The 23263-nt window shown below is 39.1% G+C and overlaps 1 protein-coding gene across 7 annotated transcripts in view; it reads right to left on the minus strand.

Moving 5' to 3' along the window:
- The window catches only part of LMO7 (LIM domain 7), a 281227-nt gene that overhangs the window by 54647 nt on the left and 203317 nt on the right, over positions 1-23263 (minus strand). For 4 of the 7 annotated variants that reach the window (XM_064270027.1, XM_064270025.1, XM_064270024.1 and 1 more), the window contains exons 5-10: positions 22499-22529; positions 21275-21388; positions 13515-13713; positions 10524-10776; positions 9272-9553; positions 6315-6344 (exon numbers count right to left, since the gene is read on the minus strand). In XM_064270027.1, the coding sequence (XP_064126097.1) occupies positions 6315-6344; positions 9272-9553; positions 10524-10776; positions 13515-13713; positions 21275-21388; positions 22499-22529 (909 nt within the window). Of the gene's footprint in view, positions 1-6314; positions 6345-7267; positions 7988-9271; positions 9554-10523; positions 10777-13514; positions 13714-21274; positions 21389-22498; positions 22530-23263 lie in introns of all 7 variants that reach the window. The other 3 variants (XM_064270029.1, XM_064270028.1, XM_064270026.1) reach the window with 3 other exon arrangements.

The following is a 23263-nucleotide window of genomic DNA, read 5'->3' on the forward strand; positions in this document are numbered from 1 at the left end:
CTCACTGGCACTCAATCTACTTGCCTCTCCCCTTGCTCTTCAATCTGCCTGGATCCTCTTCACCCAAATATTCACAAGGCTTGTCTCACTTCTAGTTTTACTGTTCAAATGCTAATTAAAGTGTTCCCTTCCCTGAAGGCCCTAAAAGAAACAGCACGTGCCCCCTTCTCCTGGTTCACCCTACCTCTTTCTCTTTTTTCCCCCATGGCATTTATTAGAATACATTAAAATATATATTTAGAATAAAATATATATTTGAAATTGGAGTATATATTTACTTATTACCTGTCTTGCCCTGTAAAAATGTAAAGGAGGAATTTTGTCTGACTTGTTCAGTGTATCACTTGGGCCTAAAAGGGCATCCAGCCCATAAAAAAAAAGGGGGGGGGCTAAATAAATGTGTTGTATTAATGATCTAGATAACATTCTATCACTTTTATAAAGTCTTCTGAGCTTTGCTTTGTCAATGTGGCCTTCCCCTTCTCTCAACTTTTCTAGTGTTTTAGCTATATCTTTCTCACAGTGCATAACACTCAATGTTATATTATCTATACATTGTGTATGTGCGCACGCGTTTGGCTTATCTCCCTCATGAATTTATATGTTTTTGCTTGAGAGGAAAACACGATAGCACAGCACAAGACATGCAGAATATACTCATTTAATATCAGCTGTAAGAATAAAGCATATTTTATCATATTTAATCAAGGGTAATACACCAAATCTGTAGTGTTCCCAATTCTTTTCTGAGAGGTAAAATATTACCCCCAAAAAAGCTTTATAGAAAAAGCTTAATAGAATTTATTAAGACATATATATAGAATATATGTATAAAGACAGATATGGGAATATATATTACATGAGATAGACATTGGTGTAATACATATCTAAGTATGATTATATTTCAAATTGATTCATGTAAATTTTAGAATATAAATTTACTTATGTCATAAGTGAAAAGTGAGATTATCTGAGCTAATACTACAATTGTTGTGTGCAGGCAAGTCCATTTCAGCTCATAGATTTCAACCCTATAGGGTGCAGCATAACTGCCCCATAGCGTTTCCTAGGCTGTAATCTTTATGGGACCAGATTGCCATGTCTTTTCTCCCTCGGAGTAACTGGTGGGTTCAAACCACTCTGACTGTTCAGAGTCAGAATCAACTCAATGGCATCTGGTGGTGCTGGTGTGATGGAAAGCCTGAGTGTACTCCAACACAAAGCTGAGCCAGGTACCGGGATGGGACAAGAGGGAGGACTCCAGCCCTGATTGTGGCACTAATGTCCATTCCGATCTCACACGCATTGCTTAACTTCTCTGAGCCTCATTCTTCATTTGCTGAGGAAGGGAATGTTATGAAAAAATGCATAAGGTTATGCTGATTGCATTTCATAAAACAACCTGGTGCTATACACCAACAATTACTATTTGAGCAAGTACGATTTGGTGGGATCTCCCAAAAGGTAACTCCCAAAGCTGTTTCAAATTAGTGAGGTCGCCCCAGACCACACTGATAAAACCCAGAACATTTAAGTGCAGGAGCCTTTCAGCTGGGTCGTGAAGAATTCTTTCCGTATCAGAGTAAACAGGATAATATTAAACATTTGAGGGCTTCCTGTGTGCTAGTAACATTAGCAGGCCATCTACGTGGATTATCTCATTTAGCTGAAGTTCCAGACTGGCTCCACCACTCTCAAGTTATGGTACAGTGAATGACTTAACATGGCCCTTCTAGCCACAGTCTTTGTAACTCCCACCAAATGACTGGGTAGGACTACAAAAATGAGATGCTCGTGGCCTGCCAAAATGATTCGATGGTTTGCTAATAATGTAAATAAGGCGCATGGCACCCTTGTGGGAATGGGACCATATACCAAATAAGGTATACGGACCCCTAATGAGGGAATTGGTCAGTTTGGCCATTCTGCTAGGCTTAAAAGAGAGCCAATTCCAGAGCAGAGAAGGGGGACCTGACTACTACACGAAGAAGAAGAGACAGGAGCAGAGAGTGTCCTTTGGACCTGGGATCCCTGTGTTGAGAACCTCATAGACCCAGGAGACAGAGAACTGTAACACTGAAGATAGCAAGCGATGGTGAGATGCAGGGGTCGAGAAATGGTGGCAGCAAAGGTGAACCACAAGATTCGCAGGAGACAGCATGGCAGGCTTCCCGGCCATGGAGTGAGAAAGTTGAGCGCCTTCAGGGTGGAGGTATGTCTGACCTCTGCCTCACAGAAATCAGCCTCGGGCTGTCGATCTTCATTCTCCTTACCCCTTGTGAAGTTAGAGGAGGTCAGTCGCCCCCGCTCGCCATTTTTATGTGAGTTGTGTGTCCTTGGGAAAGCTCCATTTCTGTTTCTGGTATGTCTCTAAAATGCAGATAATACCTATTTGGCCTGCTTCACAGAATTGTGGTAAGCACCAGAGAATGTGCCACAAAAATTAGGAAAATGATAAAGCTCTAGTATGCTTTGTGGAATGAGTTATTATCCACTGGCAAATCACATTATAATTTTCTTTTACTATTCATTTACCTGCAATATTTGTGTTTCCTTATTTGGAGAGGCTCCAGTTTGGAACTGCATTTGGATTTGTTCCAAAAATACAGGTCTAACACCTTACAATTTCAGTTGAAAAAAAAAATTTTTTTTTAATAGCACTTACAGTAGAGACAGGAGGGAGGTGAAAGTTTGAGAGAGAAGGTGTGGATCATAAATCAAGACCACTATTAGTCTTTCACTTTCTCTCCCCACTTTGTTTATCACCTTCTATTCTCCTGGCACTTTTTTTTTTTTTTTTTTTTCCTCCTGGCACTTCTTGGCTAGTGTTACAGTGAATATTATTTTAGAACCAAATGTATAGATGAACTACTAAGGTATAAGGGACCAAAAAGAACCACCATGTAATAAATATTCCTAAATATAAAATTACTGTCAGTCCTATACAGCAAATAGAAATTCCATAACACTAAGATCTAGTCTCCAACTTTCAGAGACAGATAGGAATAGCTTTTTTTATGCACCTCTAAATACATTTCTATTAGGTCTTAAGGAAATTCCCTGAAGAGAGACCAATGCCAAGACCTGGGTAAGAGGCTTTGGAATTAGCATAAACCATAAAAAGATTAAAAATATAACAAAGACTTTTCATTTATAATCTAAATCAGGGTTTCTCAATGGCAGCACTGTTGATATTTTGGGCTGGAAAATTCTTTGTTGTGGGGTACTGTCCTATGTATTGTAGGATGTTTAGCACCATCCCTGTCCTCTACTCACTAGGTGCCAGTCACACTCTCTGACTCACACACACACACACACGCAGTTCTAACTAACAAAAATTTCTCTAGACATTAACAAATGTCCTCAGAAAGGCAAAATCCCCATGCCCTCCCCAATTTTGAGACTCCTCCTGGTCTAAACATTTGGACTAGAATGGCAGAACACTAAAACTATACTATAAACCTACTCTTCTTGCTGATTTCATCAGAAAATAACATCTGCTTTATTTTCCCTTCTTTTTTGTTGTCTTGCATATGTTTATAATTCTATAGAATCTTGTAGCCAACAACACACAAGCAAATACAGACGTTTTAACCGTCTTTGATGAGAACTTCACCTGGAGTCAATGTTCACTTCCTGTTGATACTGACAGCAGATTCAATGGTTTAATCATATTACAATTCCTATATACCTTTACCACAAATTTTTATTTGTTGCCAATAGTTTCTGCCAAAAGGCATCATTATCAAATTTTCAAATTTCATGGAACCATACAGACATAAATCCATGCACCACAAGAGCATGCAAGTGTGAAATGCCTGCCACACAGAAAGCGTCTTCCTAAAAATAAGCAGGCAAACTGACAAGCGGTAAGTGCCAAATAAAAAGCAAGCTAGAAATTAACAATGCAAGGCTTTAAAAGATACTGCACAGTTCTCTTTAACATGGTCCTTACCAAAAAGAAAGCACTCATGCTACAGGCAGTTATTTTTCAATTACAGGGTGTTGAGCAATAATGCTTTTCCAAGTAAGTATTCTAAGCTTGAGAACATACGTTATAAACAGAGAAATATCACTCAACATAAACATGAAACAAGTTCTAGATTAAAAGCCTACACTTAGTTCAATTTAAATTTCTATTTTGTTGTCATTGCAGCAAGATCAATTTTAAGGAAAGTATCAGTAACTGACAATATAGGAGGTAAAAAAAAAAAAAAAAAAAAAACCCTATATGATAGATTTTGATTTCAAGTGGTCTAAAACACATTTGAGTTTTCTAAAGGCACACTTGTATGGCTTTCCATTATTTTACAAGGCATGCATTATTCATCAGTCTCAATTTACAATCCTGCTTTATATGTGTGCAGTTACTTTGGCACTAAACTGCATGGGGGAAGGAATGGCCTTTAAAAACAAATACTGTACTATCCAAGCCAGAATCTCGATATAGTCTACATCTGCTGCTGCAAGCTGTAGTCCAGAAAAAATCCTTAGCTTTGTCAGCTTTGGCATTTGGGTTTTTTTCTTTTTCTTTTCATAACCCAATCATATAATGTATCCCTCACTAAGGGGAACATGCACAGTCATTGAAATAGCTGTACATGTTTACATTCCCATCAAGGACTTGTAGTCAGGGCAGTATCCCCTTTAAGCATCTATTATTGATACCTGTTTATATCATAAAGTCATATTTCATTTACAAATAAAAATTCTTTCAAAGTTATCATTCAAAATACTTAAAGCTGCAAGTAGATTTTTAATCAATTTCAAACAGCTTTCCCACGATGAATAAAGGCCAATTTTGTTCTATGACATAGCTTCAGCATCACACTGAAACCTGTCTCGTTCACAACACTGATGAAAAATGCTTTAAGTGCATAATGACACAAACAAGGATCATGCGCCTTCATGTGGCACAATGAAAATAGGCTGGGAGCTCACTTTTAAAAATCAGTGACTGAGAAGCACTTAAAATTAGTAGATACACATAGCTCAATTAAACCTTTGACATCTAGAATACTTATGTTTTAAATGATAATTCTGGTAGCATTCAAAAGTTCTGAACAGCAGCCCTGGTGCTCAGTGGTTAAGGCATTTGGCTGCTAACAGAAAGGTCAGCGGTTTGAATTCACCAGCCTTTCCGAGGAAGAAAGATGTGGCAGTCTGTTTCCATAAAGATTACAGCCTTGAAAACCCCATGGGGGAGGTTCTACCGTGTCCTGTAAGGTCACTATGAGTCAGAATCGACTTGATTGCAACCATTTTTTTTTTTTTTTTTTAAGATCTCTGCACTATATCAAATTTAGAGAATCTTAGAGATGAAATAAATCCTGGTAGGGGTAAAAAGAAACAGCTACTAAGCCTTAAGCATGTCAAGACACTTGACATCCTTAAACTCTCTTCCTCTTGCTCAAAAAATATTACCAGATTCAGAAAGTGAAAGATACTCTGATCAACAGACACCTGACGATTTTACACTGAGAATAAATGAGTCTGTATTTTTTTATGCTTAGCGGTGCTTAGTGTTTACTTTTGGCTCTCCCAATTATTCTAGTAAAGAAAAACATTTCCAGAAAGTTTGTTTTAAACTACAACGTATTACCATGTCTACCAGAGGACTAAAATTAAGCAATTGGTAATTAACTATTAAAAATATACAACAAAAATATTGGAAACTATCAGTATATTTAAGTTTGGAAGGCCAATTTTGCTCTATAACATGGTCATGTTAGAGCTTTTACTCTTGTCTAAAACTTGAAACTGTTCTGAACACCCCTATGGGCAGATTGATGTCACTCACCATCCCCATTCAAAAAGAGCTTTATCAGTTAAGAGTACATGGCCAACCGCATGTATATAACCTCAAAGTCAATGCAAATATTCTTTTTCCATCACAGATCTTCTAAAATGTAGTTATGTGGGTTTCAGCATCCAGAACTCAAAATAATTTTAATCCGTCTAGCAATTCCAATACCAAAAGAAATACATCTAACCCTAGGTAAGTGCTTTTGTTATCTTTAATCAACTCCTTCATAAATAAAATTTAAAAAACACATGGAACTGAATTTTAAATTTCTGATAAAATAAAAACTATTGCTGTCTTATAGTATACTTCCTGCACTGGACTTTCAGACACAAAAATACTACCATTAGGTTGCCAAAAGTAAGAAAAATTTCCGCAGTTTTAAAAATCTCATGCATAGCACACAACACCCCCACTTAGTGGCATGCCAGAAGAGAAGTGCGGTAGCACACTACACAAAGGACGAACAATATGCAGAGATTTTTTCCTTACTGTGAACCATGAAACTTACCCATTCTCACCATAAATCTTTTGAAAAAGTCTGAGAAACCAGAAAACCAAAAATTAAAAAGTCATTTTTTTCCCCCCGATTATGTTACTTTCTAAATGTTCAAGGTCTTTAACTAGAGATGGACAAATCTCAAAAGGTTGGTTTCTTTCAGCCTTATTGCTGATTGTGCTCCAAGTTCTCATCAAGGTTGTATCTCAAGAAATTCAGACTTTAGCAAGATGCTGGGTTTCTTGGTTTACTCTGAACCAACAAATCATAAGGAAGTTTGGCTTCCTGTTTTCAGGAACCAATACTAAGTTAGACTTGCATCTAATTATTTTATTCAACCTAATCACATTTGTCCATCCTCAGTTCAACGAACTCAACATTCATCAAAAAGGTAAGTCGTTGAACACACACATGCAGACTGAGTTATTACCAAAATGACCATAATTACACTCGTGAAAATTCATGCATCTTAACATCAATGTTTACACTGAACTTTAAAATAAAAATAAGTCAAAAATTGATGATCAAAGAAACCTAGGTTAAAAGCTAAAAATCAAGCTAAATGAAATTTGCAATGTCATATTTTATGAGAAACACATAAACACCAAACTTCAACAATGCTATTTCCGAAATGTTTAGACGTGAGAATGAAAGTCTTTAAATGTAATCACAAAACATGTTCATGAAACCTCATGGCAAAATAGTACCATTATCTTAAGGCCAAAGGTAAGATTTGTGTACACACCTTCTTACACAGGCCTAACGTAAATGAATGTAAAGATGTACAAATATGGAATTGCACTTCTCCCATGAAATGATTAAAAGTTTCTCAAAGCAAAAAAAAAAAAAAGTCTACAGGATGCTTCAAAATGGCATGTGGCATGCATGGTCAAGCAATAAGATGCTGTTTTCTCTCACACTAGAAGCCACACAAGACGAGACTCCTTGCAGAAACACACTCTGACCTCTCTACCATCAGCCGTTTCTTGTGCCTAACTCTGCTGGCCTCCCGGATGGCCTCCCACTTCCGCATGTCCGCCTCACTGCAAGGACCAGGCATGAAGCTGATTGGAGGCACAGGAGTTCCCAGTTTCCAAGATTGGATCTTACGGGTCAACATGTCATCTTTCTTTTGCCGATAAGCAGGAACTAATACTCTACAACTATTACTTTTTTCTTTGGGTGGGCATGTCCTTTCAAGTACGCAGAGAAATTTTGCTTGAATTTCCGGAGGAAGGGTCCAAGGCTCAGGGAAAGGCACTGGCTGGTATCTGTCGGGGGCTCCTGATAGAGGCACCTCTTTCTTCTGCACTGGAATTCGGCGAACAATCATATCATCTTTTTCTAAATCTGGAAGTACAGCTTCACCTTCTCTGCACTGCAGAATTATATCTCTCTCTACAGGATCGTCTTGCTCAGAGAACCTTCTAAAATCTTCAAAAGCCTGGAGAACACATGGATTCGCATGGAAAGCCCCAGTCTTCCTAACAAAGAAGTCATCATTCTCTAAGTCAGGATCCAGGGCCGACATGTCGAGGTTGTCTCTTCTATATCCTGGTGCGTGACAGAGGTTCTTTCTGCGTGTTATGAGTCTTGGACCAGAAGTAGGATCAATTTTGATATTTGTTTCAGAAGATAAGATGTCATCAGAATATGTTTGAAGGGCCTGAAGTAATAAAAACTGACTGAAGCACAGAAAAGAAAAAGGAAGGGAGAATCTTATTAAGTTTGGGGAGAATACATAATTAGGTGGCAGAACAACTAGCCAGTCACTCTAGGGGAATGATTTTATAGTCAGGAGAGGGTCTCTGGCTTGAAAAAAAGACTAGCATTTAATGCTATCACCAGCGACTTTTCCAGATACCATTTAAAATAACAAAAGCAGAGTACTTCTCAGAAAAGGTGGACAGCAGCAAGGCTAAGGGATGGTGCTAGAACGTGGATGGACCACAACTCCTCCATACACACACCACATTCCCTTTTGCCCCTCCCTCATTCTGTTAGCCACAAAGACCTAATTCCTCTCCTAGAAATGTAGCAAGAGCTGGGCATCATGCACCTTCTGCAATGGGCACACATAGTCAGCGGAGGGAAGAAGAGCTGCTCTTTACTATGCATTGTTTTTCATTCATTACTTGCCCTTCCCAGTCTCTATCTAAAAGTTATTTCCTTTCTCCACATCTCTTTAAAAAGCCTTTTGGAGATGGTTTTCCAGAGAACCAACAACTATGTCACATGTAAACATATACTGTCTTGCACATTATGGTGCTAAATAAGAATGTTTAGTTCTACAAACTTCCAAGCATCCATGCTCGCACAGAAAGCCACTGTTTTATACATTATGCTTTTATACTAAATATATTAGCTGAGTAAGAGTTCCTGGCTAAGCACAGGCAGGTCATAGGAGAGCGTGTTAACGCAGCAGCAGCAGACACCGGGAGATGTCTGAGGCCGGGCTCCAAGCAGGCGGCTCATGCAGACAGTCCACCTGGGCTCATCCGAGGCACCCCTGGAGCTCCTGGCTGCATGTGCATCCCGCAATTTTGTGGCCCGTTTGGTAGCTAGTTCCAGCACGAATGAACGTCTTTGGCAGTTGCTGTCGGGTCTATGCTCTGCTTTTTGTATTTTACTAAAAATGGCAAAGCCTCGGTTAGAGCCCGAGTCCTCATCCTCAGAGTGTGAATTCCTTCTATTATTGAGTGATACAGAGAAAGGAAGTGGAGAGTGAGGGGGACAGAGAAATGATGAAAAATAAAACCACCAAAAACAATGCCAAATTATGACAATATATACATAGAAGAGGACTTTTAAGGCCCACATCCCAAAGTTTAAATTCAGACAGCAATTCTTTTCAGTTACACAGGTTCCAGGGAACATTATTCAAACTCTCTCTCTCACTTAAAAGACGCACCCAGCTGGGGTACTGAATGAACACCAGGACAACAGAAACATGCACGAAGAAGACGAACCTGAATCCCTGAAATTCCTTATACCATGGTTTATAAGTTTCCCTTTTTATTCTTTTCCAGTTCACATCTTCTAGGGTCGAACATTTGGGAAGAAACCGATCAAAAGTATTCGCTGGGCTTGGCATGATAGGACTTAGCTTTCGCACGTAAAGGTCATCCTTAACAATGTTGGGTATGCTTGTCGTCTTTTCTTCTTCCTCTTCCAAATAACAAGAGGAGTTTGAAGTTTCTTGTATGGTTGACCAGTTCTCCACGTTTGTGCCCCAAGTCCTCCTCTGGTTACTGTTCAAAACATCCAATCAGTTAAGATACCGTATGAGCTATCTGTCACAGAGAACACAAAATGCATGCTTTCTGGCTCACAGTCACGCCACTGTGAATGAAGCAAATTAATTTCCGTTCTCATCACCACAGCTCCTACAACCTACAAGTTAAGGCACTGTACCAGCATCTCATTTTAATTGGAGAACAGCTAGACACACCACAAAGATATTCAATTAAAAGTTGTATTAAAAGAAAGACAAATTGCAAACAATTCAAGGTGTTACTTTCTGTAGTATTAAAAATCAATGGCATAGTAGATATCCAGACCCAGGATAAATATTCCTGACCTCATCAGCTCGTACGGTCCAGTGGCTAGCGAATCAGCAGGAGAAAATATTTGTGAACAAGCGTTAGGAGAGATGGTTTTCGAGATGAAACTCTCGGGCCACTTTTTCACCTGCAATCTACGGTTGGCTAAGTCATCCAAAACTATGTCAGGCAACCTTCGTTCATCCTCAGAGTCCGAATCACTCTCAGGACCACACACCTCCATCTGCCAGGATGCTGGATTTGAAAAAGCACACTCTGCTCTGCTAATTTGATGGGAAATTAGAGGAGCCTTTTTGTGTCCACTGAGATCAATCAAAACAGGAAAAAATAGGAAGAAAATAACACAGCAGAGCTCACAGTGAATATTATAAGTCATCCCATATGCTGAAAAGATATACCAAGAAGCTGAAGGCATGCATCTAAAAAAAGAACTGGCAAATGACATGCAGACATTTTACAATGGAAGAAATATCTGCAAGATGTATATGACTAAAAATACAGATAGGAAGAAAAAAAACCTTTCATTAATGAAATTTAATATATTATCTACGAAATGCATTTGAAAAACTTATTGTTTTTACCACATTTAAATACCCCCACCCAATTCACAAAGCACGCTGAAATTTTAAAACTTAATAATCAGCTCACACCCCAGTACCTTGAAAATGTTCCATCTGTTTCTGTATAGACCGAGGTTGCCCAACTTCTTCTGTTATCCTCATTTTTGTCCGGCCTCTTCTTCCTCAAGGGCGCTGGCATGTAGGATGGCTGTCTACTTTTGTGGGGTAAAAAACGATTGAATGGTAAAGCAGACTTTGGTTCGATAGCCGAAATCCTTCGGTATGACATATCATCTTTGTTATAGTCCTGCATTTTGAACGTGAATTCAGAATCTGTGTCACTTTCGCAACCTACAAAAAAGGCACAAGAATTTGCTTAACTCACCAGATTCTCCACTAACTGAAACCCACACAGCCTGCCTGCTTTGTCTTTCCCTCAGAAACCCAGGGCTGCTCCTGCTAACTGCAGGGAATATTTTTAGAGATTTGTCACGAAGTTGTGATAAGATCCATTAGGAGGAAGTTCTTTTGCACACGAGAGGCACACGGGGTACTCTTTTGCTGTTGCAGTCTTTAAGCAGAAAAAGTCCCAAATTACTGCTGAATCCCCTTTTCTTCTCAAGCTTCTGTGTACCCATAATTTTTCATAAAATGTGTTGCTGTAATAAATGTGAATAGAACCCAGCAATTAAACATGGACACTTAAATGGGATACAAAAGTAATTCCAGGGAAATTCAGTAATTTAAAATATGGCATCCAGCTAATGTAAAATGTAGGCAGGAGAACAGGGAAAGAGAAGCAAATGGACAAGATCACAAAGGCGCTGGCAGATCTTTACGAGACCCCTACGAACAGGACTCACACATTAGATATGAGGTTGGGCCACACGACTTCTAAAGCCCCAGAGGAATCTCAAGTCATACCCAAATGAAGGCACAAGATTAAGGCTTTTTACTGAGTCCATGGAAATTAAATTGGGCACCTTGTATTCTGACCCAAAATCATTTAAACACAAATCAAAAGAATACCTTTGATATACCAAAGGTCAGATAGATACTAATCTGCTATCTTAAAACAAAAACAATAAATCTCCTCTTTTAAAGGTATAGGGAGAAAACATGGCTACAGATAGAAAACATGGCTCCAGATAGAAAACATGGCTCAGCTACAAGCTGAGTTCTGTCTCTCTCCCTGCTCTTTTTTTTTTCCTGCCTCATCTGCAAACTTTTGCAAACACTGCTAGCTTCCCGCCTAGGCTCTCTCAGAGGCTGGCTGTGTGCAGTACCTGACAGCTCCAGGCACTCAGCATGTACAGCACCTTCAGTTTAATCTGACCTAAGGGCAGTCTGGTCTCCTCCTCTCTGCCTGGCGGGAATCTACAGCAAATAACACTGAGAATAGTCTACAGGAAGTGGCTTAAGGTGCAGCTTCCAGACAGGGCCAGGAAAGGAACAGTATCAGGGTGAGAAGGGAGAAACTATAAACAGCCACACCCAGGAGGATCAGCAGTCAAGAATCTACTGCTGTGTTTGTTTTTACCACCTCCTAAATAAAACGACTTGAGAGCATTGGGTGGTTTTTTTTTTTAAATAAAACAGGAATTTCTCTCATTTCCAATAAATGTACTAACGATTCTTGCCAAAATTTACACATGTAAAATATTTAATCTTTAATAGATCATTCTACTCTTGCATTTTTAAAGTTAAAATCTTTTTTGGGGGGGGCCCCTCTGCAACAATGCCACACACAGTAGGCAAATGTCATCATTCTTGATATGTTAAGACGTTTCACATAAAACGTAGGAATTTGAGTTTGCCATCTTGTTATGCTCTAAGTACTATCCTAAATTGCTGTGATCACCAATTTGGGACTAAATGTGGTGGTGAACAGCAGTAGCATTTTAATACACTAGTCACAGAAAAGCTTTCGCATCATCCTGGTGGCCTACACCCTCATATTTTTTTCCTTATCAGTTGTAATTACCAACACTTAACTTCCACATTCTGAACTCAGTCTGCAACTCCTTTCCCAAGATCAGGAAGCAAGTGGCAGTAGTCCTGCATTCAAGGAGCCTTGGTGGCACAATGGTTAAGCACTCAGCTGGTAACCAGAAGGTTGGTGGTTTTAACCCACCCAGCAGCTCTGTGGGAGAAAAACCTGGCAAACTGCTCAACCCTCTGGGGCAGTTCTACTCCATCACATGGGGTCTTTGTGAGTCAGAATCAACTCAACAGCACTCAACAACAATACCAGCCACCCAGCTCAACGAGTACCTGATTTCATACCTCCTGACCACTGCATTTGAACTGACTGAAGTATATATATTGCCACATGCCCTCGATCTTCGTCCTTTTTATTCTTTGCTAACTGGATGCAAATTGAAACATTGCATGTTTCATGTTCTTCAGACAGGACAATGTAGTACAGTGGGTTGAGAATTTCAGCCTCTGCCACACCCTTCTCCCACAGAGTGACTGGTAGGTTCAAACCCTCAACCTTTCATTTAGCAGCCAAGTACTTAACCACTATACCACCAGGGCTCTATTCATTTTATTTACATTCCTTTTTACTTTTAGTTAGATCAGATAATTAAAAATTTTAAAAAACCATTGTTGTCCAGTTGATTCTGACTCATAGCAACCCTACAGGACTGAGTAGAAATGCCCCATAGTGTTTCCAAAGGGCAGCTAATAGATTCAAACTGCTGACCTTTTGGTTAGCAGTCAAGCTCCTAACCACTGTGCCACCAGGGCTCACAGGCACAGATTATTACATCTGAGTCTATAGAGAAAAATCAAGACATATTATCCCTGATAAAACACGTTAAAGTTACCTTTCTCTTCTTCTGTCTTTGCCAAAAAATGGACAGGAGAAAAACACTTAGAAATGGAAACTATCACTTATATGAAGGAGGAAAAAATTAGCGAAGAAGAAACCCCTAGTTACACTTGAGTCTCTTTGAAATCCACTTCTTAATGAAATTTCTGCTTAGACAGTATTCTCTCCATTTCTCCACTTCTTCCCATTCCCTATTTTCTCTTAATATGCAAATAAATAGAAATAAACTGACAGCTACGACGTAACTTACCTTCACGGCCCCCTTTCAGGGTGCTATCTGAGGAGCAGCTTGTGAATGATCTAGACCCTAAGGACTCCAAGCTCTCAAAGGAATCTTCTCTCTTATGGTTGCCCGCAGAAGCGGGAAATTCTCCACGCTCGGTACACCAGATATCACCGTAGCCACTGTCTCTGCCACTTCTTTTCAGACTGTTAGAGTCTTCGAGTGCCTAAAAAATGTTTTACTCAGAGTAGTAAATTAGCTTAAATTTCCAAAACATTAATCAGCCATGACTTTTTCGTTGCATAGCTCAAGTCTGGCTTCATTTGACAAGTAAGGCAATGAGATTTCCCTGTTGAATGTAAGAAAAAGCTGATAAAAATCAGAAAATAAATCTGTTACTGTTTTTCCATAATTAACACCTTGGCACTTGTGTAACAAGGAAGTAGTCCGTGTTACTCAATAAAGTGGTATTCTCGAAGAATAAGGAATGGGAAAAGGTATAATAAAATAAAAGCTAATAATTAGAATAGCATTGAAATGCTAAACTCAACAATTATTTACAGCCCTCTGGCAATAAACATGAAAGGAGTCAAGAAGAAAAATCAATCTTAATTTAGACATCCAAAAGGAGGTAAGTCAACAGAACTACATTCAGCTTACTCCGGAAAGTACTTAGGGTGGCTTATACTAAACACAAAGCCATAATGGTTAAAGATCTTTTAAAAAATAAGGCTGGGACAGCAGGCAAACACTCGAGAAGATTCATTTACTTTCACTGATTTCTAAACCTAGAACTGTACTGCTGGAAGCTGGGTTGTATTCCCTATTGAATCAAGGGAAGCATATTTGTTTATTGATACATAAAGCCTATTTTCCCTGGATGCAAATACAATGCTTGGTTCATATAATGGCTACAAAGAAATTTGATAAATCTTATTAACCATAGGTTTGTAAACAACATAAGCCAAAAAAACCAGCCCATTCCCATTGAGTCAATTCTCACTCACAGTGACCTTACAGGACAGAGTAGACCTGCACCATAGAGTTTCCCAGGCTATAATCTTTACGGAAGCAAACTGCCATCGCTCTCTGGTGGGTGTGGACCGCCACCTTTTTAGTTAGTGGCTGAACACTTAACCATTGCATCGCCACGGCTCCTTTGTAAACTACATAATTGTTGTTGTCAGGTTCCGTCGAGTCGATTCCTACTCATAGCGACCCCATGCGCAACAGAACGGAACTCTGCTCGGTCCTGCGCCATACTTACAATCGTTGTTATGCTTGAGCTCATTGTTGCAGCCACTGTGTCAATCCACCTCACTGAGGGTCTTCCTCTTTTCCGCTGACCCTGTACTCTGCCAAGCATGATGTCCTTCTCCAGGGACTGATCCCTCCTGACAACATGTCCAAAGTATGTAAGACGCAGTCTCGCCATCCTTGCCTCTAAGGAGCATTCTGGCTGCACTTCTTCTAAGACAGATTTGTTCGTTCTTTTGGCAGTCCATGGTGTATTCAATATTCTTCACCTACACCACAATTCAAAGGCGTCAACTCTTCTTTGGTCTTCCTTATTCACTGTCCACCCTTTCACATGCATATGTGATTGAAAATACCATGGCCTGGGTCAGGCGCACCTTAAGTCTTCAGGATGACATCTTTGCTCTTCAACACTTTGAAGAGGTCCTTTGCAGCAGATTTGCCCAATGCAATGAGTCTTTTGATTTCTTGACTGCTGCTTCCATGGCAGTTAATTGTGGATCCAAGTAAAATGAAATCCTTGACAACGTCAATCTTTTCTCCATTTATCATGATGTTGCTCACTGGTCCAGTTGTGAGGATTTTGTTTTCTTTATGTTGAGGTGTAATCCATACTGAAGGCTGTGGTCTTTGATCTTCATGAGTAACTGCTTTAAGTCCTCTTCACTTTCAGCAAGCAAGGTTGTGCCATCTGCATAACACAGGTTGTTAACGAGTCTTCCCCCAATCCTGATGCCCCGTTCTTCTTCATATAGTCCAGCTTCTCGGATTATTTGTTCAGCATACAGATTAAATAGGTATGGTGAAAGAGCACAACCCTGATGCACACCTTTCCTGACTTTAAACCAATCAGTATCCCCTTGTTCTGTCTGAACAACTGCCTCTTGATCTATGCAAAGGTTCCTCATGAGCACAATTAAGTGTTCTGGAATTCCCATTCTTTGCAGTGGTATCCATAGTTTGTTATGAGCCACACAGTCGAATGCCTTTGCATAGTCAACAAAACATAGGTAATCATCCTTCTGGTATTCTCTGGTTTCAGCCAGGATCCATCTGATATCATCAATGATATTCCTGGTTCCACGTCCTCTTCTGAAACCGGCCTGAATTTCTGGCAGTTATCTGTTGATACACTGCTGCAGCTCTTTTTGAATGATCTTCAGCAAAATTTTGCTTGCGCGTGATATTCATGATATTGTTCTATAATTTCCACATTCGGTTAGATCATCTTTCTTGGGAATAGGGATAAATATGGACCTCTTCCAGTCAGTTGGCCAGGAAGCTGTCTTCCATATTTCTTGGCACAGACAAGTGAGCATCTCCAGCGCTGCATCTGTTTGTTGAAACATCTCAATTGATATTCCATCAATTCCTGGAGCCTTGTTTTTCGCCAGTGCCTTCAGAGCAGCTTAGACTTCTTCCTTCAGTAGCATCAGTTCCTGATCATATGCCACCTCTTGAAATGGTTCAATATCGACTAATTCTTTTTGGTATAATGACTCTGTGTATTCCTTCCATCTTCTTTTGATGCTTCCTGCATCGTTTAGTATTTTCCCCATGGAATCCTTCACTATTGCAACTTGAGGCTTGAATTTTTTCTTCAGTTCTTTCAGCTTGAGAAACGCCAAACGTGTTCTTCCCTTTTGGTTTTCCATCTCCAGCTCTTTGCACATGTCATTATAATACTTTATTTTGTCTTCTCGAGAGGCCCTTTGAAATCCTCTGTTCAGTTCTTTTACTTCATCAATTCTTCCTTTTGCTTTAGCTGCTCAACGCTCAAGAACAAGTTTCAGAGTCTCCTCTGACATCCACGTTGGTCTTTTCTTTCTTTCCTGTCTTTTCAGTGACCTCTTGCTTTCTTCATGGATGATGTCCTTGATGTCATTCCACAACTACTCTGGTCTTTGGTCACTAGTGTTCGATGCATCAAATCTATTCTTGAGATGATCTCTAAATTCAGGTGGGATATACTCAAGGTCATATTTTGGCTCTTGTGGACTTGCTCTGATTTTCTTCAGTTTCGGCTTGAATTTGCATATTGAGCAATTGATGTTCTGTTCCACAGTTGGCCCCTGGCCTTGTTCTAACTGATGATATTGAGCTTTTCCCTTGTCTCTTTCCACAGATGTAGTCAATTTGATTTCTGTGTGTTCCATCTGGCGAGGTCCATGTGTATAGATGCCGTTTATGTGGTGAAACAAGGTATTTGCAATGAAGAAGTCGTTGGTCTTGCAAAATTCTACCATTCGATCTGCGGCATTGTTTCTATTACCAAGGCCATATTTTCCAACTACTGATCCTCCTTCTTTGTTTCCAACTCTCGCATTCCAATTGCCAGTAATTATCAATGCATCTTGACTGCATGTTTGATCAATTTCAGACTACACAGAATTTACTCAAATTAAGGATTTTTTAATTAACACTCCTCTAGGAAAGTTAAGGAGCTCTGGTAGTGCAGTGGTTAAGAGCTCACCTGGTAACCAAAAGGTGGGCAGTTTGAAACCACCAGTCACTCCCTGGAAACCTTATGGAGCAGTCCTACTCTGTCCCATGGGGTCACTGTGAGTCAAAATCTGCTCTACAGCAATGGGTTTGGTTTCATTTTAGATTAAAGTTAAAGGCAAAACACTATAATTGAACATTTTTTAAATTAGGGTTCAGGTAAAAGTTATACAGCCCTTGTGATGGGCTGAATTATGTCCCCCCAAAATACGTGTCAACTTGGTTAGGCCATGATTCCTAGCATTAAATGGTTGTACTATTTCATGATCTGATGTAATTGTACTATGTATTATAATTCCTAATGTATGCCTTGGGTTAATGAGGCAGGAGTAGGGTGGGATGCAACACCCTGATCCAATGTAAGGGGAATTTTCTTGGGGTGTGGTGCCTGCATCATCTTTTATCTTATAAGAGATAAAAAGAGAGAGAAGCCAGCAGAGAGACAGTGACTCGACTACCACCAAGAAAGAAGAGCTGGCAATGCAGCATGTCCTTCGACCTGGAGTCCCTGCACTGGGAACTTCCTAGATACAGGGGAAGACTGATGCCAAGACATATGCAGATCTCCAAGGAACACTGGGCCCACAGATGTTGAAAGGAAACAGGGACTGTCCCCCAGAGCCAACAGAAAGAGAAAGCCTTTTCCTAGAGCTGGCACCCTAAATTTGGACTTCTAGCCTCCTGAACTGTGAGAGAATAAATTTCTCTTTGTTAAAGTCATCCGCTTGTAGTATTCCTGTTATAGCAGCACTAAGTAACTAAGACAGCCCTTAACATAGTCCTAACACACAGTAATCAATTAATATCTATAACTATATATATATATACACACACACACACACATATATATACTTTTTTAAACATGGTGAGGGTATTTTGTCATTACAGTAAAAAGTCAGGAATTTTTTTTCAGGTAAGCTTACTAACACAGAGACAATTTAAAGGATCTAGGAATTCTTAATAAAATCAATATGTAAATCTTGATTAAATTACTGTTCAAATAAAAACAGCTACAAAAGATATTTAGGAGACAATTGAGAAATTTGAATATGGACTGAATATTAGATGACAAGATCCCTAAATGGCGCAAACTGTTTGCTCTCAGCTACTAACCAAAAGGTTGGCAGTTCAAACCTATCCAGCAGCGCTGCAGAGAAAACCGTGATAACCTGCTTCTGTAAAGAGTACAGCCAAGAAAACCCCATGGAGCTCAGTTTATCCTGTAATACAAGGGGTCCCTGTGAGTCAAAACTGACTAGATGGCAACTGGTTTGGGTTTGGTTTTTTATTAGACGATAATGAGGAATATTTATAAATTCTCTTAGGTAAAACAGACATGGTGGCCATATAGAAGAATAGTCTTAGGCAATGCATGTTGAAGTACTGAAGGGTGAGTTATCGTGATAATGTGCAACTTATCTTAAAATGGCTAAGCAAAAACATAAATGGATGGATGGATACACAGACAAAGCAAACAGAAAATTTTTTAATAATTGAGACAGATGGTACATAACTGTGAATTCATTATACTGTTCTTTCAACTTTTAATTAAGAATATTTTCAACATAAGGAAAAGTTGATAAAAAAAGAATGCTCAGAATGAATAATTAGCAGGCATTTTGGACTTCTCAAATATCAGCTATATCGAGCATACTTTTAACTAACACTGGATCTGTCAATTCATCGGTGAATTATTTGACAAGTGTTAGAAGTGCCAACAAGGTGTACGGGATTTAAGTGAGATTTCAGCTGCTTTAGATGCCAGACGCTCTGGCGTCAGAGCTGAAATTCTGTCATGAAGCTGCAGGCGCCTACATTGTATCCTGCTATTTCCAAGCAGATGGGGAGGCTGGGCCTAGTGCTGGTACCATCAAAATGCTTCTCAAAAATAAAAAGGTAAGAAAAAAAAAATTAAAGTAAAGCTTTAGATCCATTCCGGCTCTTAGATACATCTTTCTTGTCAAAGCCTTGGCATTTTCAACACATAGTGAGATGATTTTTGATCTGATAAATGTTAAAGTTATTGATGATGGGGCACCTCAATTACAAAAGAACCTGGTGCTTGGTTTTCAAGGAGGACTTCATCCTGAAAAGTCATACCTAGAGTAAGTCATCTCCAACTTATGGCTGAGGGGCAACAGATTACCTCAATTATTTTTTAGAAACTGGTCATTTGAATTGGCCATTAAGCACTATCTATTTAAATTTATTTTTATTTTAATAGAAATGATACAAAATATTTCTAATAACAGATTATATGTTCACATGCCTCTTAAGGCCATTCCCACTCCATAATACAGGAATATTGGAACCACAGCTACAGTTTTATCTATCAAAAAATCAACTTTACCCTCTCTGATTTTGACACTGGTAAAAGGAAATAGCCTTTAATGAAACATTCCTACCCATAACAGTCTAACAGGATTTTCAATCTGACACAGACTATGTCACAATAAAAGACCAAAAGCTGTAAAGGAAGCACTAATAAACGAGCCAAGGTCCCACACTGGTTTTAACCGAATGCATTCTTAGATGAAAATCACTGGAAGGCAAGGCTCTCTTTGTGCCCAAAGCCTCCTGACAGCCCTCCATTAGAGTTCACCCCTCCTGTACCACAGTGACGTATCTCCTCTGTCTCCATCAGACAACTGTGTTCCATGAGGATGGGTCCTTTGTCTTGTGTGTGAGTTTTTCCAGCACCTAGGATAATGCTTGTGGCCTGTTAACATCTCAACTATTACCTGATTTAACCGATTCAAGAAATTTGAGTACAGCGCTACCAACTCCTTACAATTAAAAAAAAAAAATTCTAACCTTCTAGGCTCTATAATCCCATCTCTCTATAATGTAGGTGGCTGGATTCAGGTGAAACCATTAAAGACCAGGCCAGATTTAAGGCAAGGTGATCATTTTTATCCTGGCCCAAAATTTCTATCTTCCAATCATGGTAACTAGCATTTCCTGCACTCTTAGAATGCCAAGGACTAATGCTAAATGTCTTATTGATACTGTATCATTTAGTCATCACCAAAAACCCCAAAGCAAGTACTATTAATTTGATGGTAGTAAATTATTTTGACCACTTATTTTCTTCTGGGCCCTGTCAATGCCCTGGATAACTGCCTCATAGAGAAGTTAACTTTCCCGTTTGGATCTCTTATGAAGGAAGCTTCAGCGGAACCACTGTCTGTTCTGGCCCACAACTGCCCTCAAGGCTGTCACGGTGATTCCAGGACACGAAGTGTATAAAAGAAAGGATTCTAACCTAAAAACCTTATCAAGTTTCACTAACAGCATTCACTACTTTTTAGGAAACAGAACCTGTATGGTAGAATGGTGGGGATGCTGGAGTGTGTGCATTAAAGATATGAGCGCTTGTTATCAACAGCACGTTAAGATGAAGAAACTGAGTCACTTTCACACATTTTAATAGCCCTGGAAGCACCTCCCTATTACACCCTAGTGTCACAATGAGGATGAAAATAGTTAAATTATATATTTTATAAAGCGTCTAACCCAAACCAAATCCACTGCCATCAAGTCGATTCTGACTCACAGCAACCCTAAAGGACAGAACAGAACTGTCCCATAGGGTTTCCAAGGCTGTAAATCTTTACCAAAGCAGACTGCCACTGCCACATCCTTCTCCCATAGAGTGGCTGGTGGGTTCAAACTGTCTACCTTTCAGTTAGCAGCTGAGCTCTAACCACTATGCCAACAGGGCTCTTTACTGTCTGAGAAGGGAAGCAAATGAGTATGTCATCAACTTACCTAAAATTAAGAGAGAAATTTCTACACTCTAGCAACAGCTCTGAAATAGATTCACTCACTCCTTGGCAGTGGCATATACAGCAATAAATGAGTAACAGTCCAATTCAGAGTGGAGGAAAGACACTCAGAGCTGATGTATTTTTTATAGGTGAGAAAGGAAGGGTGAGGGGGAGAAAAAGGAGAAGAAGAGGTAAGGGGTGGGGTAGGAAGTAGTAGGAGTAATAGTAGTCATAGTCATACAGGTAGAGTTTCCTTACCTTAGTCAGAGCTTGTCCTAAAAAGTTCTCAAATGCTTTCAAGTTCAGATAGGGACCACTATAGTAGGGGTTACTTTGTGCTTTTCTTCCCAGCCAGTACAATGTTATCAAAACCTTTAAAAAGAAAACCCATGAAACAACAAGATCATTGCAATCTCAAAGGCAGGTGAGCACTCTAGTTAAGCTACAACCCATATTATTCTATTGTTGAAAACAAGGCTTCTTTTTAATTTATGGAAAAGGATCACTAAAACTCTTAATTATTCTTCCTAGAATCCCCTGTCTGAGCAAGTTCTCAGACCAAAAGCCCAGATACCAAAAGGTATTAATATACTTTAAGAGTAATATGAGGAAGAGGAAAAATTATGAAAGGAAAAAAATTAAACATTGAAACCAGTCAACACGTTTTCTAACAACACACTTATAAAATGAACGCCTCAAATCATCCATTCTCAGCTTCCTTGATAAGGATATTGAGCTGTCATCTTTTTTAGAAATTCTTCTACTTACAGAATACTAAAGACATTATATAAGTCTATACTTGAGAAATTACCCAGAGTCATTAAACATTTGGTGTTTTTCTGCTTTGGTGATGGTTTTCTACTACTTCCTAAGCAGGAAAAAAAAAAAAAAAGTAAAATGTGTTCATTTGCCTTTACAAACATACAACCATCCACTTCCTAAATCTAACCAACCTTCCTTGAGCAAAGTCAGAGAATATATGTTTTACCTATATTTAACCATATTTAAATATATTTAGTGTTTGTCTTAGAAGAAGTACAGCCTGGATGTCCCTTAGAAGCGAGGATAGTGAGACTTTGTCTTGCTTACTTTTCACATGTTAACAGGAGTGACCAGTCCCTGGAAAAGGACATCATGCATGGTTAAGTAGAGGGTCAGCAAAAGAGAGAAAGACCCTCAACGAGATGGACTGACACAGTGACTACAACAATGGGCTCAAACATAGCAACGATTGTGAGGATGGGGCGGGGCAGGGCAGGGCAGGGCAGGGTTTCATTCTGTTGAACATGGGGTTGCTATGAGCTAGAGGTGACATGATGGCACCTAACAACAACAACAGTGTTTGTGACGCGTTGGTTTCTAGCAAAACTTTAATTATAGAAAGGATTCAGAGTATATCAGATATCTTTAAAATCATCACATTATAGAATATGTTAAGTAAAAATCTATTTCTAAAGTTCCATTAAAGAAAATATATCTTACATTTTTCACTCTTCTGTCAGTCTCTTCTTGCCTGTAGAGACAAAAAGAAGAAATGCCTATTAACGAAGATCGATGAACCTTACTTATCAATTATTAACTAAAAAAACTCATTTTTATTCTAAGGCTCCATTAATATTAATATCACCTGGAAGTTCAGAAATCTTAGACTAGGTATTATCCATCAGAAGAAATTTTCCATATTCATGGATTAGATGAAGTATAGTGGTCAGTTTTCTATTAAAAAAAAACAAGGATATCTTTTTCTCATTATTTTATTCATTACAGTCTGATTTAAATATATAATAATTGAATTTTTTATTTTGGGGTTTAAACATTGTTTAAAAACGGAAAAAATTAACGTATGCTCATGGCAGAAAAATTGGAAAACAAGAAAAGAAAACAAAAAGGAGCTTTGTACTGTGTTTTCTTCTCCATTAACCAATTAACCAGAACAAACTGTTCAGGAACCACAACCCCGCAGGTGTTGGAAAGTACAACTTAGAAGATAGTCGCAAACCTCTGCCTGAAGAGATTTCACTTTATTACAAGAATCATGGTTTCTTGCTCACCTCTAAAAGGACATGATATTTACAGAAGTCAAAAGGAGACAGACGTCATCTTCATGTTGAAGAAACACAACACAAGTTTCTTAAACCAAAAAACCAAACCCGTTGCCATCAAGTTGATTCTGACTCACAGCGAACCCTATAGATAGAGGAGAACTGTCCCATAGGGTTTCCAAGGCTGCTATCTTGACAGAAGCAG

Source organism: Loxodonta africana, chromosome 17 (assembly GCF_030014295.1).
Source record: "Loxodonta africana isolate mLoxAfr1 chromosome 17, mLoxAfr1.hap2, whole genome shotgun sequence".
Lineage (NCBI taxonomy): Eukaryota > Metazoa > Chordata > Mammalia > Proboscidea > Elephantidae > Loxodonta > Loxodonta africana.